Genomic DNA, 20,857 nt, shown 5'->3' with positions numbered 1-20,857 from the left:
TGAGATAGGGTCTCTCACTGATATGGAACTCACGGAGCAAGACTGGCTGACCAGTGAGTTTCAGGAACCCTCTTGTCTCCACCTTCCCAGTAATGGACTCTAAGTACATACCACTATGTCCAATAGAGTGTGTGTGTGTGTGTGTGTGTGTGTGTGTGTGTGTGGAACTGTTAGTATAGGCAAGCACTATACTAGTAGACCCACCTCCACTGCTCAGCCCCTTAGACTTAAAGAAAATAAACAACATAACAAATTTCTATTGTATGTGGATACGGAATACCTGCTCCTTTGAAACCGTTGCCAATGACATCTTAATCACCAACGTTCATGCAGCTGAATACTATGAATGTAACCAAGCGCACTCTTGATGTCTCGCTTAGGGAAGTAAACCCCGTTTTCAAATGCCACCAGTATGTCCAAGGGAATCACTCTTTCCCTCTCTGTCATTCCTTCATTCAAAAGTCAGGTAAAATGTGCCACCACTGTGGCCTTTAGCAGGGGCAGCCTAGTCGAAAACAATCTATGTGATTCCTATAGGTTGGACTTTTGGAAAGAGAAACCCGACCTGTGTCTGTCACCTGTGCCAGAACCCCCTGTGGCCGCTGTTCACAAGGGGCTCCACTCCTCCAGTCCCATAGATGAGCAGATGGCAACACTCCCACTTGAAAACACAGAATTTGTACTTGTACTTCCTGAAGCTCAGAGGAGTATGAACAGGGAAGGAGGGCCTGGACACCTGGCGCAGCCATGAAGCTGCTCACCTGCTCTTGCAGAAGACCTAGGTTTGGCTCCCAGCCCCTGCATCACGTGACTCACAACTCTGTGTCCAGTCCCAGGGGATCGGAAGCCTCTTCGGGCTTCCCTGGGCACCTGTACAGATGTGCACATAAGCTCATGCAGGCACGTACACATCCACACACCCGCACAACATAAAAATACACAGGTCTTTTTACGGACAGGGAAGAAGGGAGAAGTTAGGTAAGGGAGGTGGCCAGGGTAAACGGAAGCAGGGTATGCAGCAAATCCTCACATCCACACAATCTTCTCACAAGGCCCCAGAGGCTCTGCCTGTGCAGCCCTCCCTGCATGCCGTCCCAATTTGAAGGAAGTTGAAAAGCCAAGGGACTCGGGGATGATGCAAGTTGAAAGTTTGGCCGTGGGCTGTTCTCCCTAGACATCTCTGGGAAGGAACCTCTTCCCAGAGTGCTGGTCTCACCTGCTCCTCAGACTTACTGAAGTACAGGATGGGGCCACCGACACTCCACAGGCAGGGGCAGGCAGGTCTCTCTGAGCTAAGGGCAGCCTGGTCTACACAGTGAGTTCCAGAACAGCTGGGGCTACAGAGTGAGACCCTATCTAAAGGAAAGGAGAAAGGGAGGGAGGGAGGAATGGTCCCCTCCTGCTCCTCAAGAGGAGTGCTGGAAAGTACTTGAGGAGAGTATAAGCAGCTGTCACCACCTCTACTCCTCCTTGTCCTTTCTGCCCAAGGCCTTTGTAACCCAGTTGTTGAGTCACCTTTGCAAGGAGGAACAGATCTCACAAAAAGAGATAAGCAAGAAGTAGATTTCTCTCACAGCTTCTCATGGAAGGCACAGAGCAGAAAACCTTTTCATTAAAGACATAAATCCCAGGAGGAAAGAGATCCAGGTCTGATTTAGAAGTGTATTGAGCAGAAACAGCCTGGTCTAGAGCCTAGAATGATCCCTAATGCCCCTGACAGTGCTAAGTCCTGGCACCGTCAGCCAAGAACACTTGTGTGCAGTCTCTTAACCCTCCTTAAGGCAAGTGCTCCCGCACCAACTCTCCAGGAGCTGCTGACCAAGGCATGCCCTCACCTGTAAATAACAGAAAGCCCGGAAGGGTACCCACCTTATTCTGGGAACCATACATATGTCCGTCCAAGACACAAAGCCACCTATACAGCAGGCACCATTGCCATTTTCCAGTTGGGGAAGCCACGGCTCTGTAAAGAACCAACGTGAGGCAGATGATTGGCTCAGGGAACAGCTAAGCCTCTGAGCATCCTTCCATTAGACACAACCAGGTAAGCACTGCATCCACTGTGATTACTACCACAGCACAAGCTAACTCATCATATGATGGAAACTGTACCTCCAGTAATCTCCAGAATATTTTCATAGATGGAGATTTCAAGAAAAAAAGAGTAGGCAGATAGGCTATACATTCACTTAGTGAACCAGTTATTCAACTTGACCTGATTTGAGGGTCAAGGAGACAGATTGCTTCTTATTTAAATGTAGACATGTTGGTGCCATGGTCTAGGGAGTGAGACTTTGGGGGGACTCTGTTACCTGCCCATCTTTAATTGGAGTACTATCAGGTTCAATAACTGATTATGTCAGTGTGTCCCTGATTGATGGTGCCGGCTGCCCCTGAACTGATTTAGCAGAGAACTCATAAGTCTCTTCTCCAACATGAACAGAGGCATTCCCAGACAAATTGCTTTTCTTCCAGACACATTTGTAAGAATTGCCTGGGTTTCTGTGACAGGCAACAGGGTGAGGGAGCAAGGCTGCCCAGGTAAGAGATGGTGGTGGTGAGGAGGAAGAGAGATGCAGCCTGATGCACCCACCTGAAAAGAAAGCCCACAATCTCCTTGCTACCCAAGAACATCAGGAAGAGGGCATGAGGATGGCTTCACTGGGACTAGCCCCATGCAATTTGAGGCTCGGAAAGTATTTCTCAGAATCCAGAAACCTGTTTCTCAAAGGAGACAGCTGTGATAGGGACACTTCATCAGGTGGCATTTGGAATTAGGTGTCATGGAGAAAATAGATGTTTCCAACAGAAGTCACACTCTATTTCCCTCTAAAGTTCAGAAATTTCTCCTCATATCCCAGTCCCAATTACATTTCAAAAGGACTAGCCACCTGGTGATACATACAGTATCTCAGCCCCACTGGAAAAGTACCAAAGAAACAGATATTTCATGAAAACTAAGAAGATAGGTGACATCCATCCCACAAAATGCTGTATTTGGTAAGGACATTCTCAAAAACATGCCTGGGCTCAGCAGCAAATCACACTGGTGTGATCCAGTGGTGGACTCCCTCCTGTGGCTGGAGCCTGGTGGATGATTAACCTTAAGCAGGAACTAGATGGAGAGGTGAAGAATCACTGAGTCGTCCATCAGCCCATGCAGGCCCGGAGCCTGAAGAGCTAGAAATTCTTCAATAAACAGTTGTGTTCATGGGCCAGCAAGAGGACTCAGTGAGTAAAGGCACTTGCTGCCAAGCCCCACAACCTGAGTTCAGTCTCCTGGAACCAAATCAGGAAGAGGAGAACTGACTCCTGGAAATTGTGTTCTGGCCTACACACACACACACACACACACACACACACATGCACACATGCACATGCACACACACACATGCACACATGCATACACACACATACATATATGTGCACACTGTAGCATACCTGCCCTCCCACACACACACACACAAATGTTTAAGGTTATTTCAGAAATTCTGTCATAATTTCCAGTGAAAATTCATTTAATAATTCCAGAAGCCATTTGTAAAGTCAAACATGCTGGGGCTAGAGAGATGGCTCAGAGGTTAAGAGCACTGACTGCTCTTCCAGAGGTCCTGAGTTCAATTCCCAGCAACTACATGGTGGCTCACAACCATCTACAATTCAATCTGGTGCCCTCTTCTGGCATGTAGACAGAACACTGTATATGTAACAAATAAATAAATCTTTTTAAAAAATCAAACATGCTACTACATAATCCAAGGTTATACTAATTTGATATTTAGATGCTTGAGAAATGGTAGTAGGAAAATACTTTACATTTTTATTTTTAACATTGTTTCTACAAAAGCAGGAAATTTTATGTGCACAATAAAAATGATGCAGTCCATACCTGTCTTAGTTAGGGTTTCTATTGCTATAATAAAACGCTGTAACTTGCCTGCTTTCTTATAGAACCCAGGACCATCTGCCCCAGGGTGACACCACCTCCAGTGATTTGAGCCCTTCCACATCCATCGCCAATCAAGAAAATGCCCCATAGGCTTGCCTTGACATCCACTCTTCCCAAGTGACTCTACTGAATGTCAAGCTAGCATAAAGCTAGCCTGTGCAATTGCAAATGATGGCCTCTAAGCTGAGCCCAGATGCTTTAGATCATGTTAGTTGGCTTTGTGTGCCATCTACACACATGTAAATGTACAATGCATGCTGTGTGCCCAGAACCAAGGCTGCAGTGAAGTCGTTCCGTGCAACCCAAGTGAGCATGTCTAGGCTTCAGTGCACACTTGATCTTGAATTAATTTTGGACCATTGTACATACAGAAAACTTCCACTGATGTCAAATTTTCATTCCATTGTGCAACCTGTCCTAATTAGCTTTAACTATCAACTTGACACAGCCTAGAGTCACTTGAGAAGGGAATCTGAACTGAGAAATTGTCCAGATCAGATTGGGCAAGTCATGGGGGATTGTCTTGACAGTTTACTGATGTAGGAAGGCCTAGGCCACTGTGTGAAGTGTCATTCGCTATATATAGTCATTGACTGTATAAGGAAGCTAGCTAAGCATGTGTGGGATAGCAGGCAGCGTTCCTCCATGGTTTCTTCCTGGAGTCCCTGTCCTCACTTCCCTCAGTGATGGACTGTGACCTGTGAGGTGAACCAAACCCATTCCTCTCCTAAGTTGTTTTCATTGCAGCAACAAAAAAGGAAACTAGAGCACAACCCCATATAGGTTATGGGTAGGTTTAAGAAGCTGTGCAAAAGACTATAGAGGTCACCACAAGGAGGCTGCATTTCCCTTGTTCACCTTTCACCTCAAATCTAACACAGATAGGCAGAGATGTCACTTTCCTAGTGACTTGGGTAAACACCGTGAATGAATTGGAAAACTATCAAGATTGGTTGTTAAAGTCTGATTACAGCCCCAGCATTATCATTAAGTAAACATGTAAGTTCATATTTGGCAAGTCATCTACAACTCAACAACCCTGATGGGCAATTGACAGCTGTTATGGTTTGAACATTCCTTATAGATTCATGTGTTTAAACTCTGGGTCCCCAGCTGGCAGAGCCCTTTTGAAAGGCTGTAGATCCTTTGGGAAGGCAGGCATGGCTGGCAGAGGTGGTAGGTCACTGGAGGCAGATAGACCTTTCAGTGTTGTGGGAGGATGTGCTTCCCACAGAACTCTGCTTCCCAGTCCACTAAGATGAAAAGAAGCCTTGCCACCAGCCCCCACCAGCACAGATAGAGCCGCCCTGCCCACCATGAAGACCACACTCCCTAAGCACACACTCACCTCTCTGGGGCACCAAAGAGCATCACATAAACACCAGCAACATGGGACCAGCTCTGCATTAAAGTCTTTCCCAAGTCAGCGGATGTTTCAGGGTCAGGACACCGTCATTGCCTGCAGGCTGTCTCCGTATTGCACGCTACAGCACCTGATTGAGTCGCTGGCAGCTGTGAATGTTGCACCAAGTAGGAGAATTAGGAAGTCAGACGTTTCTTGGGAAAGTGCTGAGCTAGCTGGGAAGCAGACTGGGAAACCAGTCAAAGTAAGCTAAGCGCATGCTGGTGGGGAATCCCACTGTGTAGCATGACTGGCACTCAGGGACAAAGGGCGAGCATTTTTAATCCTTCGGGGTAAAAGAACTCCTGTGAAAGTGTTTGTGCGCCCAGTGGCTTTCTTTGATGGAATGTAGAAAGAAAATACGTCTTTGCTTCTTACTTTTTTATGTTTGACAGTGTTATACACATACACAGTATGTTGATACCATCATCATCCCCTGTTGCCCTCTTTTACTTCCCGCGTCTGTTGGCTTGTGTTGGTATAGCTAGCGACAGAACCACTACTCTGCTGGCAGTGTAAGTGTATAACACCTACAGCTAAGTACAGATCATGACACTTGATAAGTTTAATAGATGACCCCGTGACTGGCTTTTGGTTTATGATGAGCTACTTCTTATCAGTATTTTAAGGTTTACTCCTACGTATAAAAGGAAACGTTTGCAGTAAAGCAGAATGCCACACTGCACCAGCAGTGCACACAGCCAATATTCACGGTGTCTCTTCAGTCTAGCATTTTCCTCTGCATTTGGTCAGCCCCACACTGTTTTGTTCATCATGATGTAGTAAGCTATATAGTACTTATTTGTTTAGATGTGTGTATCTGTGTGCCATATATAGGTTTATAACCGAGGTGTGTAGCAAGTTATTTCAGCTAGCCTTGTGCAAGCATATCACAGTACTCACGCAGCAAGCAAATCGCCTAATAACACATTTCGTAGAACATGCCTCCATCATTAAGTGATGGGTGGCTATACATAAACTTTTGAGTGTTGGTGCTAACAGCCCAGAGATTCCTAATCTCTCCTCTTAAGATTTTCAGCACCAAGACGTTTGCTTATCCCCAGAAGCCCACTGCCTGTTGTGTTTGTCCCTTGCAGGTGTGTGCTATGCAGAGTTTGGAGTTCGAGTCCCCAAGACCACAGGATCTGCCTACACCTACAGCTATGTCACTGTTGGGGAATTTGTGGCATTTTTCATCGGCTGGAACTTGATCCTGGAGTACCTGATTGGCACGGCGGCAGGCGCCAGTGCCCTGAGCAGCATGTTTGACTCCCTGGCAAACCACACCATCAGCCGCTGGATGGTGGACACAGTGGGAACCCTCAATGGCCTGGGTGAGATTCTGTTAACCTCTCCCCTAACATGCAAAGTCATGAGTGGGATGGATAGATTTCCCTTTAAGAATGCAACTTCAAGGCTGGAAAGATGGCTCAGTAGGTTAAGTACTTGCTGGTCAAGCTGAGAATCTGAGTTTGGTATCCCCAGAACACACACACATACATCCCAATTTGGAAAAATATGTCAAGAATTTTAAATGCTTCTTTTTGTTCTTACAAGGCAATTCTTCACTCTAAGGAATTATTTTAATTTTCATGAATACATTATCCCAGTCTTATTTTTTAAAGGATGCACACCCCTTATCTGAGATACCTGGAACCAGTTTTTCAAACTTTGGAATATTTACCTAAACACAACAAGATACTAGGATTGGCCATCAACACCCAGGTCTAACACAGAATTCAATGTTTTTTTTCATATACCTCTTCGACACATAGCCTGAAGATAATATTATTCAATATATTATACAAAGTTTCATTGTGTGTATGAATCTTATCACTTGGGGAGTTGTAGAAGCCACTGAAAAGGTTTAAGGTTCCATAGCATCTCAAATTTGGATTTTTAGATTATAGGTGCTCAATTATAATAATTTAAAAATTCTTCAATGGAACACGTGTCCATGTAAATTATGGATATATAAATTATGTTCCTGACAACTAAAAAGATGACTAAGGAGGACACTGAATGGACTATGTATAACGTGTAATGTAATGGCACACATTAAAGAACATAGGCTGTACATGTGTCCTGCCACTAACTATATGAAAATAAAACTAACGCAGCCAAAGGAACTGGGGAAGCTTCACCTGTGATTTCATTGTAAAGTTTCTTCCATTTCTCACAAATCCAAAAAAATTTTGATTTTTCAAGACATGGTTTCTTTATGTGATAGCCCTGGAACTCATTCTGTAAACCAGGCTGGCCTCAAACTTACAAAGACCCATCTGCCTTTGTACTGGGATTAAAGGCATGCACCACTACTGCCCTGCTCCAAATAAAAAAAAAAATTAAGGGATATAATGGATTCCAGTCCAACCGAGATCCACGAGGCATACTATTACTGAGCAGGAGCGGAATGGGTTAGGGGCCATCTGACAAATGCCAAGAGACAGGCCATCTGTCACTTGCCACCAGCCCTCCATCCCAATGCCTGGCATATCCCTCCATATTCTCAGGATTCACAGTAATAGTTGAAGAGTTTGGAGTCTTGCCTCAGAATTTCCCAAGACAGCTAGGGGTGGAGCTCAGCAGCTCAGTGCTTATGTGGTTCATTTAAAACCCTGAGTGCAATCCCTAGGGTGTGGGGGTGGGGAAGAAGAGAGAGAAAGGGGGAAGGGAGAGGAAAGGGGGAGGAGAGAAAGAAAGAGGGAGAGAGGGGAAGACTCCAAAAATAATTCTGAGGCTATGTCAAAGCGTTTGACTTCATTGTGCTTACCTCAGAAAATATTTGACAATATGCTGACCAGGGCTGAAGGATGATGGCTCAGTGGTTAAGAGCACTTGTGTTTATCCTGAGGGCCTGAGCTTAGTTCCCAGCATCCATGTCAGGTAGCTCACAAACCCCTATAACTCCAGGTGCAGGGCATCCAGGGCCTGTGGCCTCTGCAGGAACCTGCATCTATGTACACAGACTCATCCACAGGCACACACCGAGAAGCAATTGCAAATAATGAAAACAACTCCTCTTTTTAAAATACTGGTCATCCCAATGCCACAATAACAAGAATAAACATCACAGCTGTATTCTGATTTTATAACATTTAAATTCTGAAATGACCTAAAATCAGTCATCCATCTCACTCACTCCAGAAAGATGAGGCCATGTGCCCAAGGCCACTCTGTGGGCTGTTGGCAAAAGTACAGCTGGAATCCAGGCTCCCTGACTGCCAGGCAATGCTTCTTTCTCTCCGTAGAGGGCAGGCGTCCACTGACTGATGGGCAGACCATGCCAGCAGGACCCGTTCACTGGGGATTTTCTCTCTGTAACCCCACACTGCAAAACTCTTTAAATGGCTTTCAAACGTACCCATTTTGATACTTGATAATAAAGACTGTGACACTGGGTAGAAATCTTGCAGATGAGATGACAAGCTAGCAATAATGAAGGTAAGGAAATTTCCAAAGACTATGCTATACCCACATACATGCTGCAAATGCCCCAAAGTGTTCTTGCCTTTGCAAGTGCTGGCCGTGCGGACACAGTACTTGGTAACTGCCTCATTATGTGTTCCAAATGTTGATCTATGGTATCAGATAACCTCATCTGTGCCCCAGAATTCCTCATTTGCAAATACACGCTTATACCTATTTATGGACCATACAGTGGCATGTGTGTGTACACACAGAGAGACAGACAGACAGAGCCTTTGCTGCTCTTTCTGAAAGACTAACCACTAGGAGTCATAGCACCACAGATGCAATGGGGTAGAGTGAGTCCCGGGGCCCTTTCTTCTCTCTGGACAATACTAACCACGTCTTCCTCCTGCAGGGAAAGGAGAGGAATCATACCCAGACCTTCTGGCTCTGGTGATTGCTATCATTGTAACCATCATAGTGGCTCTGGGGGTGAAGAACTCTGTGGGCTTCAACAACGTCCTCAATGTACTGAACCTGGCAGTGTGGGCGTTCATCATGATCGCGGGCTTCTTCTTCGTCAACGGCAAATACTGGGCTGAGGGCCAGTTCTTGCCCCACGGCTGGTCGGGGGTGAGTTCATTCCCAGAGGCTGAGGTGCCTTCCATGCTAGGAATACTCTAAGATGCATTTTAGGAAACCATCTTCTTTCAGTTGGGAATGTTCAGAAGAAGCCTTTCAATTTTTAGCTTGTTTGCTGGCTTCACGGGCATGTGTGGAGAGTGTACACGGATAGCAGATTAGCGGTGGTGCCCTGGCAACATGCCTATCTCCATGCTAAGAGTTGTATGCATTATCTCATCCCGTCATCACAATAACCTTGGGCAGAAAATATTCACAGCTGGAACTGAAGAATGGAGGCATCCACACCCAGAGATGGCCAACAGCTCTCTGGCACTGTGCCAGTAGCAGAATCAGAACCCAGAGCCAGGAATATTAGATGCAAAGACTGCTAAGACAGCAGCCATGCGCAGAAATAGACAAATTGGTAAAGGTAGCCAGGATGGGTGGATGAATGGCAAAGGGCTGAGTTCTGCCTCAGTGTAAAATTAAAGGGAAAATCATTTATAGTCAGACTCCAACATCTAACCCTGGAAAGAGAGTCCTTCTGGGGTCTGAGAGCAGTGGAGCGATGGTTTTAAGTTCCCCTCTGAGAGGCACACAGTCTAGCTAGTGTAGTCTGTGGGAACAGGAGGGCAAGCTCAGCAAAAAAGACATCTTTATATTCCATCCGCAGGACCTGGGGACGGTAACAATGTAAGTCAGGGTGACAAGTTCTTTATATAATGGGTGACTCTAAGTCCTACCTGACTTTTTTCTACAGTGTAGCTGGAAAATACTTATTTTGTGTGTTTATTGGAAAACAAATCCAGACTTTTTTGGCGGTAAAGCATAAGTCAGAAATTTTCCAGATGGCAGATCTCAGAAGTCCCCAGTCCTGCCCTCTCGTGTCACAAGTGAGTGGCTATTCAGGGGCCCTGAGAGCCGGGGCCGCCCGTTCTGGGGTAGAACATAAGTGCAGGACCCTGCTCAACTTGATTTTGTAGATTTTGCTTAGACTGGTTTTCCTCCAAGATGTCCAGGGATCAGAAATCACTCTTGGAGAACACTCAAAATAACTTCTGTTTATTCTAAAAGCTGCGCCATGCTACTCGGTGCAGAGAAATAAGCAAGTCACTTAAGCCAAACTTGCGAGTCTTCTACTAATCTGCAGGCATTCGCAGAGCCACAAGGCGCATCCCTCCTCTCGGAAAAGAATAAATACTGGTAGAAACCAGAAAGGGGGACAAAGAAGCACTGTTGGATCCCGGGTCTACATTTTCTTATGATACAAATTGTTCTTTTCCTATCAAGGAGAAACAACAAGTTCTAAGAGTGGAAACAAGGAATGTCTCCCAGACCCCAACTGCATTCTTATTGTAACTCATGGAAGCGTTCTCAGGGTTTTCTCAACAGCGGGGGAGATGACTGGGTCGAGGGCTTACTGGAAGATGCTGGACACAGTTCCCTTCTGTGTTCTCAGCTCTTCTCATTATCAAGGGAGGAGACAAACTTGCACCAAATGCTCGCAGAAAAGGCTGCCCGCTCAGCTGCCTTTGTGTAGTACTGTGAGAGGCCCGCCTGCCCTCCCGCCTGCCCGCCCGCCCGCCCACCTGCCTGCCATGTTAGATCCTGCTCCATCAACGCTGTCCTGCTCTTACAGCCAAACTCTAAATCAGGTGATGTTTTACCCCACCACACACTTGGAGAACACGAGGCTCTGAGGGACTGATTTCACTTCACTTAGTCAGGACAAAGGCTGATGTTCCTGGCCAGGGCTGTGTGGTTCCCAGGCCCTTTCCTCTCTTTTTAGTACCCTGTGTATACTGTGCTGACCTCTCCCCTCTAAGCATTCTTAAAATGATGATGATGATGAGGGCTGGAGAGAATGCTTACTAGGTAAATCACTTGCTGCATAGGCAACATTCATGAAAACCAAAGTTTGAATGCTGTAACCCACATAAATGCCAACCAGGTAGGCATGGTGGCCCAAAAGTGATTCCAGCTATTGGAAGGAGAAAACAGGGGATCCCAGGGCAAGATGGCTGGCTTGGCTGACAGATTCTACCTCAATGAATATGTTGGATAGTGACAGAGGAAGACTCTTGACGTCAATATTATGGCCATACATGCAGGCACACATACATACGCATGCCTTTACAGATGTAAACACACATGCACATAAAATTACAATAACAATGATAAGGTAACTAATCTTACACATTTTCTTTAAACTTTCATGAAGAATTAGAATATTGGAATTTCATTTTTGCAAGGATGGGTGTTTTGTCTCCATGTGTGTCTGTGCACCATGTGCCTGCAGTACCTGCAGAGGCCAGAAGAGGGAGCAAATCTCCTGGAATTGGACATAGATGGCTGTTAACCACCATGTGGGTACTGGGACTCATACCCCCGTCCTATGGAAGAGCAATTGCTAATCTAAACTGCAGAGCTGTCTCTCCAGCCCCTGAACTGGATCTTTGGAGCTGAAGGAAACATTAAGAAATAACAAGTTCATGTCTTTGCTCAGACAGAATGTGCATCACACACACTGTGTCTCAGCCCACTGTGAGGACTGGCAGGAGTGAGGGGCCTCTGTGCAGTCACTCTTTCCTAGCTGTGAAGACAGTGGATGCATCTTTTAGCCTTTTTGACCCTCTGGTGCTCTGTTCTGGGGTCTTCATCCTCTTTGGGGAATCATCTTCCGGCTCAGGGATTCTACACCCTTCCCCAATCAAGATGCCACTGTCAAGAAGGAGTCATCAGACTAGCTTTGGGGGTTCCGGTTTATGCACCCTGGATTTTGCTTGCTTTTATAGAAAGAAAAGAAAGTCCAGATTTAGGTATAAAGAAGAAAAGGAACAATGACTTCCCTCACGTTTAGCCTTCTCTTTGTAACAAGCTCTTTCAAATGATGTTTAATTTATTCTTCATAGGAACCCTGGGAGCAGCAATGCCCTCCACTTTGATGCTGAAGTTTTTAATCAAGATGACAGTGCTAACAAGCAATCTAGTTGAAATTGAATCCCAGTCTTAGGTGAACTGAAGTCCATATTTACTCCACCATCCCCTGGTTCAAACCCCTTAAGACCACCCAACTTTGTTTAAACCTCTGGCCATGGAACTCACCTAGTAACTTGAGTAGAATTGTCATTGGCCATGAGAAGAGCCTGACTAGGAATTTGGATTTTAAATGCGTATCTGTTATCCCTGAAAGAAACAAGTGTGTGTCCCTGTGCTGTGACAGCAAAGTATTATCTGATCATGATGGACAGCGTGTGAGCAGTTGAGTCTCTGGCCTTAGATTTCCACACAGTACATGTGCTCCTAGTGAACAACCTGGCCTTTCTCTTTCTCAGCTTTGGTTTTAAATCATTTTTCTTGTCCAGCAAAGCCACTGTAAGTTTAAATCACACACTGCAAAAGCCCGGCACCTTCTCATGACTCGATCATCTACCACGGTAGTCAATGGATCCCTACTCACATCTAATAAAGGCCAGCAAAAATGTCTTCTAGCTTGGCAGCCGCGTGAATGTCTGTGCTGCTTAAGAAACCCCTGAGTCCCACTGCTAACTAGGGGACTAACGCAGAGCTCCAGTAACTTGGGGTGTGCTGTGAGGAAATGAGGAAATGAGGCAGGGTGCCTTAAGGACAGACACCATCACATAGGTTTAGGCACAACTCACAAGTGCCATGAAAGGGTTAATGAACACCCAGTCCTCTGAAATGGGGCCCTCACAAACCTCTTCCAGCCACCTCCTTCCAAAGAAAATAGCTTAAGGAATGGTTTACTCACTTAAAGGTTCTGGGTCAAATGCTTCTTTGGTCTTGAAGAGCTTAAGAACAACAAACATTTTCCCCTATATCAAGTGACTCTGGCCCTCGGCTGAACCCCTGCTGCCATCTGCAATTCCTCAGTCCCTGGACGTTGTTGGATGTGTGTGCCCTTTATGTTATTTGTTCTTGATGCTATCTTATGGTTTTTCTTTAACCAAATAAGATATTTTACCAGCACAAACAGCTCCCAGGAAAATAGTCCATAGTAAGAATTTGCAAGGAATTCTGAAGGCCTCCAAAGAAAAGCTATTATTTTCCATAGTCTCCTTGTCTGAATTCGTTTGTTGGAACCTATTAACACATTCCACTGTCACTATGGACAGGCTGCTAATAGAGCTAGGGCATGAGGGTGGTTGATGAAATGCTATTAACATTGTCGTTTTGTCTTGTCACCCTGGCAGTAAATTAGATAAAGGGGTCTAGTCATTTTCTAACGTCTGAAGCTTCTCAAAACAATACAGAAAGCCTACCTCATCCTAATTCATGACAAACATCGTCAAAGCCCAGGGAAAGGGGCATAGCTTTTAGGGACCCTGCACACTAAGTAGCAAGCCACTCATAACAGTGCTAAGCAAGGAAGAGCCCTCCATGTGGTGTGAAGCTTTTGGTCCTGCCCAGAGCCCGCCTCATCCTTGCCTGTATTCCCTTCACTAGTTTCATTTTCCCTCACATCATGTGTTAAATTCTGGTACCTGTTGAATGCAGGATTCTCAAATGCCCAGTTTCTGATGGGTCTGATCTTTCTCCAACTATTACTGCCTTGTAATTCTACAAATGCAGATTCAGACTTAACTTCAGCCTCTTTCCATGGGCATTTCCCTCTTCCCATCTTGATGATGGCTAATTTTCTAGTGCCTCATCATCAGTAATTGTCATCTTTGCCTTCATTCATTTGGAAAATAGAAGCATTTGTGTTTTACAAATAATGTAGATGCTTATTAGTATTATTCAACTTATTACTATAATCCAAAATACACTGGTGGTCCTTCGGTATCCCCAGGCCTTCAAGCACCACAAGGCTAATCTCACAGTGCTTGGCACATGGCAGTGCTTAGTACAGATGTGTCATGTTTTAAGTGGAGGAGGGCTTTGCGCCCTTGGGTTATATCTGCCCTAGAAAAATTTACAGTAGTAATAATAGTAATGATAATAAAGCTAATACTTATTGAACACATATCATACTCTGCAATATAATTTATCTCATTTAATCTTTGAAACAACCTTGAGCAAGCTATCATCACTATCTCCATCTTGGTGATGAAGAAATGATCTCCAACAGATTAGAAACTTATCTTAGGTCCCACAGCTAGATTAGGACACAACCAACCAAGGTCTGTTGCTGGTTTACAAAGTCCACACTCCTAGCAGACCTAGTCACACCTGCATACGTGGCTCTGTGGTTCCCATTGGAGCACACAATGCTTATTTCATTTCAGCCATGGCATGGCTGGTCTTCTCAGTGCTTTCAAAGGGATGGAGGAAAGGGATCCTCCATCACGTCTGGTCTTCTGCTTTTCAGGTCAGCCTTCTCTGCTCCCTGGTACTCCTTGTGTAGCATAGCTCACACACCTCTCACCTTCTAAGGGAGACTTGCCTCAGGCTACCTGGCTGCTATGCCAGTTCACAGAAAATTTACAAGAGGTGTGTGTGTGTGTGTGTGAGTGTGTGTGTGTGATGTTTATGCGTTTGTGCATATGTGCACTATATATATGCACATACACGTGTATATATATGAAGAAGAAATTTGTTAAAGAAAGAAAAATAAGACCTGCCTTAAGGCATGACTTTACTGTGATTGAGACAGCTTCACAAGGCTGCAATCCTAGCTTGTGTTCATCCTTGGAAATCAGTAATACCCTCTAGACAAGAGAAACCCAGCATGCATCCAGACCTGGAACCTGCTTGCATGTTGCAGTGAAATCTGTTTCCTTCCTTCTTCTGGCAACTGACAGCACTTTGCATATCCTGAAATGAAGGCTTTGCTGGAGGGTAAAGAGGTCTCTTCTCTCCGGGAATAACTTGTGTCCACTTGATTTCCTGGAGTAGAGCAGTTCCTAGTTTCTTGTGCTTTAGTTTCCTTTGAATATGGTGAAGCTTATGGATTCCTTAGTAGAAATAAATTTCAAAGGAAGAACCTATTATACAGAAATTTTAAAGCACTTCTATTAAAATGTAGTAATGCATATTCTTAAACTATGTCATAATAACTGTATACTTCATTAATCTCTATATCCAAGGGCTACCATAATTTAGACCAGCATAAACCATTTTCAAGATCTCTGCAAAAGTCTCATGATGTGAAAATGTCTGGTTCTACTGATAACAAAAATCATAGTACATCTATCATCAAAAGAAATCCTAAAATTTAGTTAAAGGCTAGTGAAAATAAAAATCTGATTCTTTTCCAGAAAAATTCACAAATTTCCCATAATACCACTAAGCCCAGACTCGGCACACCTAGGACAGGAGACTGGAAGCTGACAGTGCCAGCTGGGGACTTCCATAAAAACTGCCTCGTGTTACAGATGGACAAAGATTGCTCTGTGCTCCCTGAGAAGACCTTCAAAGTTGGTTTTATTGGTTCTATTATCTAGTATTTTGGTTTGTGCTTATGAAGAAGTCCATGGGGAAGGTTAAAAGTTAACACTTGGGGCTAGAATACATTTTGGAACATGCTTTATAAACTACATGTTGGAAAGGGGGTAGATAATCCACTCTACACACACTCTGTCCTCCTGGACCCCTGTCAGAGCTTGGGGTGTGTGTCTTTATCCAGAATACACCGTCCATGGGTGTGTCTTTACCCAGAATACACCGTCCATCTTCTACAGGGCGCCCCAACTGTTTGCTGAGGCACCTTTTAGTTTTCAGTTGATAGTGAGACCATCAAGGCTAGGAAAGCTCACATAAAAGAAAGTCACGTGGTCCCCAGTGGAAGGGTTTCATCTCTGCAGAAGTCCAAACCACCCTTGGAGTCACCTCAAATCCTACAGACAGACATCAACAAGTTTCTGGGTAAATGACACCCCCACCTCCTACCCCCCACCCCCACCCCAGCTTTGCCCAGCTGCATGCCTCATATCCAAATGGGTCACTCAAATCCCGAAAGGAGCCAAACATCTCATCCCCCCAGCTTCCTTTAAAGGCACTAGAAATACAAAGCCTGCATGGTCTCCAATCTAGACATTACCCCAGAAGTGATCTATCGGGGCAGAGTAATACTTTGTGTAGAAGTATATGCATCTCACCAGCAGCTCACATCCAATGTCTCCATGGTGGTCAAAAGTACCTTTCCACATTTCCAAAAATCGCTTACAAGAATTTACATCATGGTTGAGTACTGATAGGGGAAAATAAAACATAAAGGCAAAATATACAGGTAATAGCACAACTGAAGCGGGTAGCTCAGTGGTAGAGAACTTCACTAGCATGCATGGGGCCCTAGGTTCAATTCCCCACATGCAAAGAAAGACAGCCTTCATACTGATTTTTTTTTCAAAAAGGATTTTGACTATGTTGACTAGCCCAGTTTTTATCTGGCCATAAACTTTCCTCTGTATTTAACACATGAGGAAATGCCCGAGTCATACAGCAAAGAAGAGTAGGTGAGAACTTGGTTTTTCCACAGTTCCCCTGTACCATCCAGGAGTATCTGCAGAGCACTGGGCTGCTCTGGGTACCACATTTCAGCCATGGCCCTGCCCTCCTCTTCTGAGTCTGACAGATGTCATCATCTTCACAGGTGCTGCAAGGAGCAGCCACGTGTTTCTATGCTTTCATTGGCTTTGACATCATTGCCACCACAGGGGAGGAGGCCAAGAACCCCAACACATCCATCCCGTATGCTATCACTGCTTCCCTGGTCATCTGCCTGACGGCGTATGTGACCGTAAGTACCGAACTCTCTTCTTTATATTTTATTGTAAGCGGTGGCTGACTCTGGGGCTCAGAAGGTTCAGTATTATAGTGCAAGTACAAGGACAGGAGACCAATCTTGAGAACTCACACAAAAAAGCAAAAGTCAGGCATGGTTGTACGTGCTCATAGTCACAGCACTGGGGAAGCAGACAGACAGATCCCTGGGGCTCACCGGCCATCTACCTTCACCTACTTAGCATGTTCTAAGCCTGTGAGAGACCATGTCTAACAATAAGTAAGTAAAAGGGTAACCAGTACCTGAGGAATACTTAAGGTTATCCTCTGGCCTCTACACAATTCGTACACACACTAACACATACATACACTGATAGCAACAGCAACACATGTGGCTGTAGGACTATGACACCTCCTCTCTCGGGACATATACTTCTCCTCACACCTTGTTGATGTCTGCATGGTGCTTCCTTATGTCCCCTGCAGCTCTACCTATCTATGACAAGAAGAAACTCAGGACCTCTAAATGTAGGGAAAGAAAAACCACAAGCCCTCATCTCAGCCTGTGCCTCTCAAGTCTCCATCCCTACACGTCCCTATGCCTAGGGACAGTGTGCAAGGAGTGGGCTGTCGTCCAAGCAGCTCAGGTCATAGGCTGGCAGTAACGGGTGGCCTCTGTACAGGCTTCAATGCTCTTCTGTCTTCTGGGAGCTTCCCGGCAATGGAGAGGCAAGGCTCCCATAGAGGGGGCGGGAGAACACACTGTCCTTGGGAGACACTCTTGCCCTCAAATCTGGAGAGAAATGCAGTTCTTTTCAGTTCAGTCTCCTAACACCACCTCAAAGTCACCCTCGGGGTTTTCCTCAGAGTGAAGCCTCTAGTCTGGTCTCCTCCGGATGCACATTCCCACACACATTTCTAATGTGTCATTCTCAGTTCCCATAGCAGAATTTCTTTCACAGAAATTGTTAGCCTCGCCCAAAATCTTCTTAGCTCCAAGAGCCATCTGGTCAGCCACCAGGACATGGACACCCCTGGTCCTGAAAATCTATCTGGGTCACGACACTCAGGAAAAAGACAGCATCTAGAGTAGATGCCACCCAACAAAGATTCCCATGTGCTAATCTGAAGCAACATGTCTAATGAGCTAGAAGTCGTGGTAATCAGGAAAGACTCAGGGTAGGGTAGAGCCCATCAGACTAGCCAGTCCTCATTACCCCAAAAACTCATCTTTAGCCATTACCTAAGGAATCCAGACCAAATGATGAGGCAAGATGCAGAACAAGAGTGTCTGCTGATGGAAACTCAGTTGCCCACCCAGACGTTTTATGAACGGGCAGTTGTTCCCTCCCTCTGTGAGAGCACACTCAAGTAGCTTCATATTACCCAGACCCTGATTATCCTGCCCGTGGGAGAGGTGGCTGGGCAGGGACAACATGTCTCCTCTGTCTCCTTCCACACTTCCCACCTTAAATAGCACTTTGTAAATTACACAGTACTCTTGCACCTCTGCCAAGCTGGCTGCTTAACCCATGCTGGTCTGTGTGGCCAGAAGACTCTACGATTTGCTATGGGAATCGTTCTCAAGCCTCCAGCCAGTCTACTGCCGCCTCAAAGACAATGTGGCAAGTGATACATCCCTGAGGGCCCCTGTCTTTCAGACTACACAGGCCTTAGCCGTGCCTCGGGGACCGCTGGTCAGAAAACAGTCACTGCAGCACCAAGGTGCTGGGCTGCCATGGCATCATCTGCTGTCTTCCCTGGTGACCCATGGCTTCCCTGGGAGACCTTGGGTCCTGAAGATCAGGCAGAGGAGTGGTCTGATGTGACCTCCCCTCTCCATTTCAGGCTTTCAATTCCCTCTTGCTATCAGAGTTTTGGTTTTTTGTTTGGTTGGTTGGTTGGTTGGGGTTTTTGTTCATTTGTTTGTTTGTTTGTTTGTTTTTGTTTGTTTCTTTTTACATGCCAGAAGAAGCCGTGTGTACCTACTGCCACCATTGTTTAGGTCTAAAGTTAAAGAAATCAATTTTACAGCAGATCTTTGACATAGAAAGGGAAACGGGATCCCTACAGGAGTTCCCAGACAAGTGTACCCTGGTTAAGTAGACACAGTGGCTTCACAAAGCACAGTTAAATCCATCCTGAGGCCACAGTTCTCTGTTGACCCTCATGACCCTCAGCACTAAGCCAGAAAGAAGAAATGAAGTCCGAGTCCCTATTATGACCCCATCAGCCCATTGTCTGTGGGAGTCGCAAACGCTCTCAGTGGTTAGACCTGTGAGGCTGCGAGTGAGGAGGACAGGTCAGAGCCAGCAGGGTCCTGAAGAAATAAAAGCAGTAAAAGCCTTGTCCTGGTGACATGGCCTGGTGGATAGAGATGCTTGCTGCCAGACAGACAACCTGCGATGGATCCCCACAATCCAAGAGACAGAAGAGAGCTGAGCTGCCCTAAGATGTGCTTCAGCCTGCACACACACACACATACACACACATGTGTACACACATTCAAACACGTGCGTGCACACACACATACAGGCATATGTACACATACATACACACACAGGCACACACATTGAGCACACAGATGTGCACAAGCACACACAGTCACACACATGTGCACACACACACACATGTGCACACACACATATGCACACACAGGCACACATACACATTCAAAACCACAAAAATACTTTATAAAAAAGAGGCAAAGAAGAAGCAAGAGCCTTGTCCTTAGGGGCAGGACTTGAGGCCCTGGTCACAGCTCCTTCCATCTGGGGATATTTCAGGCTTGAGACGTCTGTGGGTTTATCCTCAGACAGGGAAAGGCCATGGACACATTTGGGAGATTATTTGATCCTAACCTCTAAAAGCAAAAATTTGGAGAAAATATGGAGACCAATTGGCCTAAATAAAAGCCACATGCCAGCTAATGGGTCCAAACAACCACAAAAGCCTCTGTCTCCAGGTCAGGGTCACCCACCCGTGCTGTCTGTCTCCTCTGCCTCCAGCCTGTCTTCGTTTGTCTTAACAGGTGAGCATGATCTTAACTCTGATGGTGCCGTATTATGCCATCGACACGGAGTCCCCTCTCATGGAGATGTTTGTGGCCCATGGCTTCTATGCTGCAAAGTTTGTAGTGGCCATCGGGTCGGTGGCAGGACTGACAGTCAGTCTTCTGGGCTCCTTGTTCCCCATGCCCAGGGTCATTTACGCCATGGCTGGGGATGGACTGCTTTTCAGGTAAGGGTCCCCAGGAAGAGTGCTCCACTCTGCTGTTGCTGTCCAGGGGGCCGACTGATGGGCACTGAGAGTCAGTTTGATGACTGTCTTTCCTAAAGACTGACAATCTTGTCAAAGTCTAGGTTTCAAGAGCTCAGACTCTGAAATGGACCCTCAGTTGACTCTAGGTCCCTCCGTCCAGAACCAAGGGATGGGAGCCCTTCCTCCTCTGTCAGGCATTTCTTTTGTGGGGGCAGAGGGTACTTTCAGAAGGAAGAATTCAGGGGCATCTTAGGCTGCCTCATAGTGAGACCTGGCTCCTTTCTCCAGAGCTCCCATGAAGCTGAAAACATTCAGCAGTCAGAGAGGAGATAAAGTCCTCTAACGTTGGCATGGTAATTGTTATGGTAACTGTCATTTGTGAGACAATTACAGACCTCTGGATGCTCTGTGTACTGTGTCCACTTGTTTCTCAGACACTACTTAGGATGAGCATAGCAGGAACTAAAGAGGTAGAAAAGTCTTGGCCCAGACCTTTTTTGTGGTGGGCCAGAATTGTCTGGCTC

At 45.7% G+C, this 20,857-nt stretch overlaps 1 protein-coding gene across 1 annotated transcript in view; it reads left to right on the top strand.

Moving 5' to 3' along the window:
* The window catches only part of Slc7a14 (solute carrier family 7 member 14), a 104,855-nt gene that overhangs the window by 66,760 nt on the left and 17,238 nt on the right, over nt 1–20,857 (top strand). Inside the window, exons 3-6 of the mRNA XM_040754582.1 lie at nt 6,449–6,685; nt 9,178–9,395; nt 16,942–17,088; nt 20,104–20,312. Of these exons, the coding sequence (XP_040610516.1) occupies nt 6,449–6,685; nt 9,178–9,395; nt 16,942–17,088; nt 20,104–20,312 (811 nt within the window). The remainder of the gene's footprint in view (nt 1–6,448; nt 6,686–9,177; nt 9,396–16,941; nt 17,089–20,103; nt 20,313–20,857) is intronic.

This window comes from Mesocricetus auratus, unplaced genomic scaffold (assembly GCF_017639785.1).
Source record: "Mesocricetus auratus isolate SY011 unplaced genomic scaffold, BCM_Maur_2.0 Super-Scaffold_100011, whole genome shotgun sequence".
NCBI classification, from domain to species: Eukaryota; Metazoa; Chordata; class Mammalia; order Rodentia; family Cricetidae; genus Mesocricetus; species Mesocricetus auratus.
Note: the sequence above shows the minus strand (reverse complement) of the source record. Positions and strands in the feature narration are given on the sequence as shown.